This window comes from Notolepis coatsorum (genome assembly GCF_963971535.1).
Source record: "Notolepis coatsorum genome assembly, chromosome: 3".
In the NCBI taxonomy this organism is placed as follows: domain Eukaryota; kingdom Metazoa; phylum Chordata; class Actinopteri; order Aulopiformes; family Paralepididae; genus Notolepis; species Notolepis coatsorum.
This window is the reverse complement of record NC_140167.1, coordinates 33,819,360-33,832,183: the sequence shown is the minus strand read 5'-3', so window position 1 is coordinate 33,832,183 and position 12,824 is coordinate 33,819,360. Positions and strand designations below refer to the sequence as shown.

The 12,824-nt window shown below is 44.7% G+C and overlaps 1 protein-coding gene across 1 annotated transcript in view; it reads right to left on the bottom strand.

The window, feature by feature from the left end:
* Window positions 1-12,824, bottom strand: part of LOC311225759 (ryanodine receptor 3) — a gene marked incomplete at both ends in the record, with an annotated part of 274,770 nt that overhangs the window by 52,897 nt on the left and 209,049 nt on the right. The window contains 6 exon segments of the mRNA XM_084311153.1: window positions 1,831-1,927; window positions 5,996-6,108; window positions 6,624-6,758; window positions 6,842-6,901; window positions 8,131-8,301; window positions 9,707-9,721. Of these exon segments, the coding sequence (XP_084167279.1) occupies window positions 1,831-1,927; window positions 5,996-6,108; window positions 6,624-6,758; window positions 6,842-6,901; window positions 8,131-8,301; window positions 9,707-9,721 (591 nt within the window).

Genomic DNA, 12,824 nt, shown 5'->3' with positions numbered 1-12,824 from the left:
ATGGGTACATGGTCAACAGCCATAAAGGGAGGAGGATGGATTTAAGCATGACTCTCCATGAGCCCAGTCTACCACTTTATCTCGCTTAAGAATTTCCCCTGAATTTCCCCAAGGGGATCGATAAAGGTATATCTTATCTTGTCTTAAGAAACCTCTCCAACAGTGACGTGGTACTCGAGATGTCCTACCTCTTCAGATCACAAGAGAGCATTGGCCGTCTATTCAAATAGCATTTCATCGAGGCTGCAACAATTGGAATCACTATCGTGGTCTCTTGTGGGCTGTAATGGTCGACGTAATGTTTTTGAAGAATTTCTGTCAGATTGTACAGGAAGCAGCTAATGTAATGCTGCTGCTTTCAGTACAAGAAATTCCTCAAATTGCACAATGGTGAACATTTTGGAAAGACACTCCAGCTTTCGCAAATTTCACCGGTAAGCCGTAGCATCGCGGGACGATGCTCTCTTACCCCAGTGGGATGGGAGGGTGACAGTACTGCTCTACAAAGGCAATACGCTGTAACTTCAGTTGTTATAGTTTGCCTTTGTAGGCCAGTACTGATAAAATGGTATATTATACATACACATGTAGAGGGATACAGATGTAGTGGTATTCAAACACATGTAGAGGGGTACAGATGTGGTGGTATTCAAACACATGTCGAGGGGTACAGATGTAGTGGTATTCAAACACATGTAGAGGGGTACAGATGTAGTGGTATTCAAACACATGTAGAGGGGTACAGATGTAGTGGTATTCAAACACATGTAGAGGGGTACAGATGTAGTGGTATTCAAACACATGTAGAGGGGTACAGATGTAGTGGTATTCAAACACATGTAGAGGGGTACAGATGTGGTGGTATTCAAACACATGTCGAGGGGTACAGATGTAGTGGTATTCAAACACATGTAATGGGGTACAGATGTAGTGGTATTCAAACACATGTAATGGGGTACAGATGTAGTGGTATTCAAACACATGTAGAGGGTACAGATATAGTGGTATTCAAACACATGTAGAGAGTACAGATATAGTGGTACAGAAATACACATGTAGAGGGGTACAGATATAGTGGTACAAAAATACACATGTAGAGGGGTACTCTGCTGTACAAAGGAAGTACAACGTTACTGCTCTTAGGGCTAGATCCACAAAGAATGGATTGCACGGAGCAAGTTGCACCCTTACTTAAAATTCATTATGAATTGAAAATGGGCGACCCTGATGTAAACAAGACGAAAGTCTTTCTCTGGTCTGCATCCCCTTAACAATTGTGTGTATTGAGCCATACTGTATTGTACCCATTCTGCAATCTGTTAATAAAATCTTCATTCAATCAATCAATCTGCACGGTGATTGATTGAATGCAAATTTTATTAACAGATTGCAGAATGGGTACAATACAGTATGGCTCAATACACACAATTGTTAAGGGGATGCAGACCAGAGAAAGACTTTCGTCTTGTTTACATCAGGGTCCCCCATTTTCAATTCATAATGAATTTTAAGTAAGGGTGCAACTTGCTCCGTGCAATCCATTCTTTGTGGATCTAGCCCGCCTTTGTACGGCAGAGTACAATGAACAGCTGGGCTTGGCACCGACATCAGTGGCGATGCCGTGCGTTGCTCACAGTGGGTGTACACATGTTGGCACGGAAGGGGAGCACAACATGGAAGACTTGACAGTGACCCGATGGTGCATCTGCGGGCACGGTGCTGTCGGAGAACAGGAGAGCGGTAAGGGGTCGAGCCCCCCCCCACCCCTCCGTCACGCACGGGACATGGGTTCCTACGTAAACAAGGACGCGGGAGGAGACGAGTACTTACGGCCAGGTCCTGCACTAGCCTCTCCTCAAAAGAATACTCCTCTGTCTCTATCCATATTCTCTGATAGGCCAGGAGGAAGAGGTTAATTGAGCGATGCCTGGGGAGGGGGCGAGAGGAGATCAGCCTGGGTTAGAGGAGAGCAGGAGAGGAGGGACGAGGTCCACTATAAGAGAAGCTAACGGCTAATAGCGGTTAGTAGTACAGGCCATAGATATATATAACTAGATGGTGCAAGGCGGAGTCTCCAGCGTAGTTCACCGCCGGCCATCTTGTCACAGGCAGCACGCCCACTCATAACATGAATGTCTATGGTGCATGTACTATTGAAATAACAATAGCTTGCTCAATTTTCAACCGATTTACAAACGGTTTGGTTTATTACAAATGTAATAAACGGATGCTTGGACATCATTGAAAATATCCATATGAAAGTCCATTATAAGTATGCAGTATGATAACTACATCTCTGAGGTTTATAACAAACGTTATAATAAAAAAAAAAATTAGCAAGCTATGGTTATTTCAATAGTACATGCACCATAGACATTCATGTTATGAGTGGGCGTGCTGCCTGTGGCAAGATGGCCGCCATGTGGCAATGTCGGTCTCCATTGGCCAGCAGCACGGGTGAGTCATCTAGCCTTTATATATGTCTATGGTACAGGCCACTGGCACATCCAACTGGTCACCCTGGGACCAAACTGTTGTGTAAGTTAAAACATTTATGTAGACTGTGATCAAAGACTCTGGGATATCGCCCTCTGCTTGTCCCAAAGTAATGAACCATGACCCGAAGAGACGCTTAAGACGAAGAACTGAATGAGTCTGTTTTGAAATTTGTATTTACAGTCGTCCAAAACTCTTGAATGTATCTGAATGTGATACAGCACATCACCTGGAAGTTCTCAACCTCTACTTATGCTACTTTCAAACTTGTAAATGGATTCAAATACATATGAGTAAAAGGTTGTACGGTCGCTATGGTTGCACTGACCCCACAGCTCGTGGGTCTACTGGACCGCTGGACCATTGGAGATGCCAGTGGGAACACTTGGAATGAGAGTGAGCGCTTTGCGTCAGCACAGACCTCAGCTGGAGGAGGGCGCGGGGTTGGGTTAAGACATGATGGTGAGTGGGTCACAAACATTGGCTCAGCGCTACATTACCGTCAGCATGGAGAGCAGACTGCCATAGTCTGTGTTCTCATGCATCTCCTCCAGCCAAAGGTGTCGGTAGGCATTCAGGAAGTAATTATTATTTTTGTGCCTGAGGGGGACGAGGCACAGTATATACAGTGTGACATTCAGGAGACAGAAGAGAAGACTAGAGATTAAGTAGAGACAGCAAGAGACAAGAAAATTATAGAGGCAGGGTTTTCAAACCACCACACATACTAGACAAAAAAAGGTTTGCGTGTTAAGAGTGAGTTAGTGTAAACATTTGCCAGGGGAGAAACTGTACAGTACGCAGTCGTCAGCATATAGCAAAGAAATAATCATCTTTCAATTACTCGATTACTTGAATATTTAGGACTGTATTCTGGCTGCTGTGTCATGTTCCGCAAGACCCGACAACAACTTTACTCGCCCAATGTGCTATCCTGTCAGGTGGGCAGGGTTGGGTCAAATTGGGGGGGGGGGGGGGGGGGGGGGGGTCAGAAGTTTAGGTGTGGATTATGATGCGAGGGGTCTAGATTGGATAAAGGGGACCCAGACTGTCCTACTGAGCACTCGGGGTGGGGGTTGAAAATTGTAATCAAACTTCCTTGACAATGTAGTTATAATCTAATTACATTTTCCCGAATGTAATCTGGGCTGATTAGAGTTACTTATTTTCATAATCTGATTACGTAATCCCGATTACGTGCAGGCAGTTACTACCCAACCCTGCGGACAGTGTCGTCGTCTGTGCGCACATTAAAGATGGCCGCCCCCAAGTTGGGATCCGTAATTGTTTTTCTCCCTGCCGTCAGTCTCTGCCTGGCTTCCTGTGATTGAGTTACAGAGCACTGAGGCGTGAAATTGCTAGTGTCCTTTTTTCCTTGATAACAGCTGCGGGCAAGACATTTGTTCTACAGATTGGGGGGAGGGAAGCTGCACATTAATACAGGTTCACAGTCCGGGAAAAGATGAATGGGAGTCGCGAGGCAGAGGGACGGAGAGTGAGTGTGTGTGTGTGTGTGTGTGTGTGTGTGTGTGTGTGTGTGTGTGTGTGTGTGTGTGTGTGTGTGTGTGTGTGTGTGTGTGTGTGTGTGTGTGTGTGTGTGTGTGTGTGTGTGTGTGTGTGTGTGTGTGTGTGTGTGTGTGTGTGTGTGTGTGTGTGTGTGTGTGTGTGTGTGTGTGTGTGTGTGTGCATGTGTGTGTATTTGTGCCTATAGCAGAATGACGATACATGCTACACAACTTGTTGTTGTCTACTAGAACTAACAAAAAGGAAGCTTAGGGAGTCGATAGTGCCAGTGTTTGTTTGCCAGTGTCCTCTAGGGCACTGGTTCTCAAGAGGGGGGTTCCAGCTAAATGGGGAATAGTTTAATTTCAATAATATTTCATTCACTATAAGTTACTACAGTGAGATAATGTATACAAGTGACTATTCTGCTCTCTCCTCTGTTATGTATATCCACCTACAGTATAGACACTTGTGGAGTGTCTGGATTAAATCATATGTGACATCAAATATCTAGTCAGATGGGGGCCCCTGGGACAAGATCTTGTCAAATGGGGCTCCTTGGCCAATTCAGTATCCATTTGGGGGTCCTTGACGTGAAAAAGATCAAAGGCTCATTCACATCTAATGAGACCACGCAGCACCTCAACCACAGGACCATTTGTGTGACATCTTGCTGTGAGCTTTTTAACCACATCAATCCCTCGTCCTCCACTGTGAGTGTGATTCGCCAACTGCAGCGTGGGGAGGGATTGCATCACAGCAAAGCTTGACTCAACTTTCTCGCGGAACGCAGCCTAAACCAAACTACCGCCATTCAAAAGAAAGGGAAACAGGCATTTCTCTCCGCTTTGTATGATTAGATGTGAATGAGCCCTGGGGATGTTTAGTACCAGAAAGTCCAAGTAAGTCTGGGACAGACAAAAGAGGAAGGAGAGCGTGGCAGCTGTAATACAGTATCACAAAGAAGACGCAGTTGCGCACAACTCTGATGTCAACGCCGGTGAGGTTTAATGAAACACCTGGCATCGGAAGTTACGAGCGAGCTAACGTATCTGTTTCAGTAGTTACTATTAAGGATGCTCGATATTGGCTTTTTTACCGATACCGATATACCGATATTGTCCAACTCTTAATTTCCGATACCGATATCAACCGATATCAACCGATACCGATATATGCAGGGTTTACCCCCCCCCCCCCCAAAAAATGAAATAATTTCAGGTAATTAACATTACATATCTCTTGTTGTGGAATTAACACAACATTATGCATACTTTTGACAATAAATAAAATCAGAATTTGTTCTTACTTGCTTGCCTGGGTAAATAAAGGTTATAGAAATGTAAAAGAATTATAATAATAAAAAAAAAATATATTTTTTTGAAAACCGATACCGATATTTTCCGATATCACATTTTAATGCCGATATCGGCCCATAATATCGGTAGGCCGATAATATCGGACATCCCTAGTTACTATTTTTTTTTATTATCTACTTTTTCTCCCATTTTCAATTTTTCTCCCATCCCAATTTCGTATCGTCCAATTCTACCCTCCCCTGTCTCGAACGCTGTTAGGCCATGCCTCCCACAAGCCGGCTGCAATGTAGACGAAGCCTTACATCACGTGTCCCCTCCGGTACTCGAGGAAGCAGCCGTCGCATCTTTTCACCTGCACAGCGCGATCTCTCAGCGTTGGGGGTCTGTGTGGGAGCCGCCCCCGTCGCTTTCTGATTCTGCTGCGCAGGCGCACCAACCGACCTGTAGGAGTCGCTGTCCACAACGTCCGATCCCCACCCACCAGCTTCCCACCCCCTAATACTGCCAATTGTATTAGTATGAACGACCAGCCAAGCTGATAGCAATGCGGAGAGCTGGGCTCGAACCCAGCGTATCCTGCATTGGTGGTGAGCGCCTTGCCCACTGCACCACCTAGCCGCCTATCCCTAGTTACTATTAAACTCTCCTGGCCGGCGTTTCGCCGTCCGCACTGATACCTTGGCAGGTTGTAGAGAGGAGCCATGCGGAAACAGGCCACCACCGCTCGCTTCCTCTGTTTGGACAGAAGCTTCTGCCAAACACACTTCTTGGATCTCAATGGCTGTTCCACCTGGACGGAGAAATAAACACTACTTTACTTTTCATATACACTTATATACCATACTTTGATGTTCACAGTAAAATTCTGTGGCATTTACGTGCCATGCTTCATCCAGAACAAATTTAAATTGAGTGTACAGAGCAAAGAAACGTCTAAAGCATCTAAACTAGGGATGCTCGATATTGGCTTTTTTACCGATACCGTTATACCGATACCGTCCAACTCTTAATTTCCGATACCAATATCAACCGATACCGATATATGCAGAGCCCCCGCCCCCCCAAAAAACGGAATAATTTCACGTAATTACTCTTATCGTGGAATTAACACAACATTATGCATACTTTTGACAATAAATAAAATCAGAATTAGTTCTTACTTGCTTGCCTGGGTAAATAAAGGTTAAATAAATGTAAAAAAAAAAGAAAAAAAAATTTAAAACCGATAATTTTCGATATCACATTTTAATGCCAATATCGGACATCCCTAATCTAAACCGCAGATAGCTTCTTAGTGATACTGACCTGCTCCAGGTTGAAGACAGCGGCGGAGATGCTCTGAACGCGGCTCACCGTCTTCTCGGGGTCTGGAGGCCCCTCGTTCCTCACCACCACGTCCTTGTACAGGTTCAACTGCCACCGGACGGCTGGGTCATCTGACTGAGAGAGAAGTCGATAGAAGTCAAATATAGAGAGATGATCACGCTTTATAATCACAATAAGAGTCATTCTGACTGGCTCACCTTTTCTTGAAGGTGCAGATTCTGCCGTAAATGTTCCTTGACCTCTTCATCTGTGTCTTTCTATTGAACCACAAGAATCAGAATCAAGTTTATTTATTATTATCCTTTTACAGTATAGAGGAGTGAAAATCTTTGTTTCTCAGATCCTCTCCCTCGCAGGATAACACAAAGTAGTACAAAAGAAGCAATAAAAACAGTATGACAGAGTTGAGGTACGAGGAAATGATTGACCTACAGTATGACCCCATGCCCCCATGTGTGCCCAAATGCATTGGTGGCTTTAAAACGTTGCCATATAATATCAAGAAGAGTTCTCGCACCCAGGGCGGCTAAGTGGCGCAGTGGGCAAGGCGCTCGCCACTAACGCAGGAGATGCTGGTTTCGATGTGGTGTGTGTGTGTGTGTGTGTGTGTGTGTGTGTGTGTGTGTGTGTGTGTGTGTGTGTGTGTGTGTGTGTGTGTCTGTGTGTGTCTGTGTGTGTGTGTGTGTGTGTGTGTGTGGAATGAAAGTTGTACGTGTTTTGATTGATTTGTTTCCCTTGATTTTTGCCTCGTCTTGTTGTCTGTGTGATTTTATATGTTTTATCTATGCATATTTCTGTATGTACACTCGACGTGACTGTAAATGAGGGAAACCTCAGTCGCCTTTCGAGTTTAAAAGAACACGCCAACATTTTGGGTAATTGCTTATAGTCTTCTCCAGAGAGAGTAGAAAAAAGCAGGAAGCCGGACCAGCACTCTCAGGTTTTGACAGAGCCATTAACACTGAAGAAGGAACACCTGTTCTGAAACATGTCTGTTGTATCCGGCTGCGATTAAAATAGTCGAAACCTGAGAGTGCTGGTCCGGCTTCCTGCTTTTTTCTACTTATATCTTCGGGATTGCAGCACCCATTGTCAATTATTGTGAGCGCGGTCTAACTTGACTTTCTCCAGAGAGAGACAAGAAGATAGATACCAGTTTCCTCTCTGTGCGTTCAGTAGAAAGCTATCTGGCTGCACATTAGCCTAGCTTAGCACAATGAATGGAAGCGGACAGTGACAGGTAGCCTAGGCATTGTCCAACTAACACCTCTCCCAAAGGCTACCCGTCACTGTCCGCTTCCATTCATTGTGCTAAGCTAGGCTAACATGCAGCCAGATAGCTTTCTACTGAACGCACAGAGAGGAAACTGGTATCTATTTTCTTGTCTCTCTCTGGAGAAGAAGATAAGCGAATTACCCAAAATGTTGGCGTGTTCCTTTAAACAAAGGTTTGAAATTAAATGAAAGGTGCGTACTGTGTACTCACCAGGAGATAGCGGGTCTTGGCCAGGGAGATGAGCTCCTGGTCTCCGGGGGTACACATGTTGAGGCCGATGGGAAGCATCTTCTTCAGCGCCGCCACGATCAGCGACGTCTGGATGGAGTAGAACTCACCACGTCTTTTCTTGTGCTTCCTCTCCTGGTCCTGACCTCCAGACTGAAAACAACACGCGTTTACATTACCAACGCGCCGACTGATCCAACTTAAACGCAAACACATACTAAAAAGGAAACTTCCAAAAAGAAGCAGGACTATGAGCATGACTATTAGAAAGTCTGCCTCCGATTAATGATCACTTCCTTTTGAACTTTTTAAAGCGGACACCTTGACCCCGAGCGTCTCCAGAGCTAATTTCAAAGTGGGAGCACTGAGGGAACCTCTGGGGCCGTTTACTTTTCCAACACTGGCAAAAATCTGCAACCGGGCACTGAAGTGTTAGACTAGAGGTTTCCGAGAACTTATAGCTGTGAAGCGGATTCGGAGCTCACGTTTTTTCTTTTGCCTCCGTTCATGCAGCGAGATGAGGTCAAACTGCAAATGGAAGCAGCTGGCTCAGGGGAAATGCTGATGTTTGACTCTGCTGAGAGAGTCCACATTGAATGTATATTAACTAGGGCTGTCCCTGACTAAGGATTTGTATAGTCGACTTTGATTGGTAAAAATTTGCCGATAGTCGACTGGTAGTCGACTGAAGGCTTCTTGTCCTCTGCGAAAGCATGCAATTGGTCCACTGATGGATACATCTTGATATTTGTCTAGTCTAGTGTGTTCATTAGACATGTGAAATCCTCTTTCAGTGCCTCTGTGCCCGTTTTCTTAGGCAGTTAGCCTCTCTGGTATGCGCGCCATTAGCATTAGCCACACTTCTAGGCCTCTTTGCTTTTAGAAAGAATAATAATTTTTTTTAAACTTAAAAAGAAATCTTATTATTATTTGTTTGCATTCGACTAAGAGGTTGGCAGTCGACTACGGCTCCTTTCGATCGATTAGTCGACTATTCGACTAATCTGGGTCAGCCCTAATATTAACACTCGCATACACACACACACACACACACACACACACACACACACACACACACACACACACACACACACACACACACACACACACACACACACACACACACACACACACACACACACACACACACACACACACACACACACACACACACACACACACACACACACACACACACTTCCTCCTACATGGAAATATGGAGCAATAAAGATACAGAGCTGGTCTGAAGTCTGGCCTAAGCCGTCAGCCAAACACAGCAGTGTATAGTGATCCATCACCCGCCAACACCCCTGGTGACATGTGATCACGTGATTTGTCTTAGCAGAGCTGGGTTTCATTAGCAGAGATGGGCTGTATGGCAATGAGAAATGACGCTCATTATGATGTCAGACACAGGTGATGAATGAAGCGGAGGCCATGAAGGATCGGCTGATATGAACATGGGGGGTGGGGGGGCACGCTATTGGCCGCCCCGGGAACGGAGCGTAAATGAGCCAATAAGCCGGCAGGTAAGCAGCTCATGCACGCGTCACTCTACCTTTTTCTTAAAGGCCTGCGAGAGGGAGGGAGGGAGAGGACGCCAGGGGAGGAAGAAACACAGCAGGAGAGGACAATTACATGGTCGTCCAAATATTGACATGGCGGCTGTAATGACCGTCCTTTTGTTTCGTCTTTCAGGACCAAAACAAACACAGAGACAAACAATGAACAAATCCATTCCGATTGCAGGGGAATGTTTGCTGCGCAAATATTTGTTGTTTGTCTGTGTGGGATGAATGTTTGCTTTTTAGTATGTCACCATAGCACCCACAGAGAAACATGGGTGCTCGCACACACGCACGCACACACACACACACACACACACACACACACACACACACACACACACACACACACACACACACACACACACACACACACACACACACACACACACACACACACACACACACACACACACACACACACATACACACACACACGCAAGAACCATTCAAGTGATAAGAGACAGAACAAAAACACAATGCATCAGAGAGAAGAAAAAAAAATACATATTTTATACCTGGAGGAGAAGCTCAAACATTACCCAAAGGCCTGTTTAAACAATAATGTTTTTAGCTGATTTTTAAAAAATTCAACAGACGCTGCAGCTCTTAGGCCAAGAGGAAGGGCATTCCAGAGTCTAGGCGCTACAGATTGAAAGGCTCTGTCACCTTTGGTGATCAACCTGGTGCACGGAATGACCAACAGATCCTGGTCAGCTGTCCTGAGGGTCCTGCTGGGCACATATGGTTCCAGCAGGTCGGTTAAATATTCTGGTGCCTGGCCATGCAAAGCTCTAAAAGTGAGCACCAGGACCTTGAAATGTATTCTAAAATGTATAGGAAGCCAGTGCAAGGAGGCTAGAACTGGATGATGTGACACCTTCTGCTTGATCTGGTTAGCAGTCTTGCAGCAGTATTTTGGATGAACTGGAGGCGGTCTATGGATGATTTATTGAGGCAGGTGAGAACCAAATTGCAGTAGTCTAGACGAGAAAAAACGAAGGCATGGATAATCAACTCTAGGTCAGAATGGGAAACAATCGACCTGAGCTTAGCAATGTTCCTGAGATGGAAAAAACACCATGCACTTGATGTGAGTGTCGAGGTGCATGGCCTGATCAAAGTTTACACCAAGGTTCCTGAGGTTGGGGCTCACATTTGTTTCTAGGGACCCAAGGCAACCAGCCACCCTGGATGCAACGCCATCAGAGGCCACGATGAGCACCTCGGTTTTGGCCTCATTTAGCTGGAGGAAGTTGCTAGCTAACCAGGCCTTAACACTTTGAGTGCCAGCGACGAGATTTCTCGTTAGTTCATGCCAACCATTGAGTGCCAGCCGACGAGAAATCTCGTTTTTAATCGCTATTTTTTTTATTATCGATTTCCATTCATTTTTCATCAATATAGCCTCACGTTACCAGTGGATATCTGTCTGAGCTCGAACAGGGAAAATACCGCCCCCTATCGTCTCTCCAGATGGTACTGCACCCCATTGGATTGGATTGAATGAAACGCATGGGGAAAAAAGAGTCCGGATTCCACATTTTACTTGTCAGGCAAATAACCGGAGACGATCCCAGTCATCGCCCACCATCAGAACAGCGTGGAATATGTCTTTCGTGATCGATATTTGGAATGGCGATCAGGAATTGGAATAACCTTTTTGGGGAACATCTGATCTGAGGTAAGGAATCTATTTTACCAGTATTGGGATAATCAGAGCTGTTTTCACCTATATATCAACGTGTCCCATATGTGTGTGTGTGTGGCTGTGAGTGTGTGTAGCTGATCAGGAAAAAATATAATTGATTTTTCAGCCCGCTTCTATACTGTGCATAAGTACACATATACTATCGATAATCTAGCGTTTATTTGAAAACGATTCATAAATAGGTCAAAAAATTACAACGTGTTTTGTGTATTACAGTAAGGCGCGATACCTGCAGAATCTTTTTTTCTTTCTGAAAGTAAAAAAAAACAAGCGTTTTTCAAAATGGTATAAAACGAAAATTAACAGATTAAAAACAATCCGTTTCGACAATGTTGACTGCAAACAAGTCATTGATAAGCGACGGTCGTATTAGACACATATTTAATTTAAGATATAGTTTATGCGTTCACAAATGTGAGCGCTCTGTCATTGAATAGAGCGTTGGCACTCAACGGGGTAGGCCTATATAGGACTGGCACGGCCGGCACGGAAAGTGTTAATGGCCGACAGACACTCATTTAAAACAATAAAATTAGAATTAAAATCATCAGGGCAATCAGGGTTAAAAGAGCAATACAGCTGGATATCATCCGCATAAAGGTGGTAGGAGATGCCTTTAAAAGCGTTAATTTATTTAACCTTTATTTTACCAGGTAGTCACTTTAGATCAAAGATCTCTTTTTCGAGCAAGACCTGGCCAAAATGGCAGCAAAACAAAAACAAACATACAAATACACAAAACACAGACAGAGACATAAAAGGCAAATGTGTCCTAATGGGAGCAAATACAGTGAAAATAAAATCGGACCAAGTACCGAGCCCTGGGGGACCCCACAGGAAAGGGTAACAGACTCAGACACATGGGGGACTACTCCGACTGAGAAACATCTACCTGAGAGATAGGACTTAAACCACTCATGTGCACTCCCTGTGACACCCACCCAATCTCTGAGCCTATTTAGCAGAATGTTGTGATCCACAGTGTCAAATGCAACACTAAGATCCAGTAGCACTAAAATGGACATCATTAGATCATTGGATACTTTTAAAAGTGCAGTCTCCGTGGAGTGTTGCTTACGAAAACCCGACTGGAATTTGTCAAAAATGTGGTGTTCATAAATGTTAATTTGGAGATGGGCCGAGGCGTCCAGACTTAGCTTTTTTTAAAGCGGCTGAACGATTGCCTGTTTGAAATAGACAGGGACCTAGCCAGAGACCAAAGAGAAGTTTATGATGGAAAGCAGACTGGGACCAATAGTGGTGAAAACGTCCTTTAACAGAGAGGTTGGGATGGTGTCTAATGGGCTAGAGGAGGTTTTTGTGCTTCTCACTAGCTCTGTTAGGTCGTGGAGGGAAATGGGTGAGAAGGAATTCAGAGTAGACTGACTGTTAGGAGATAA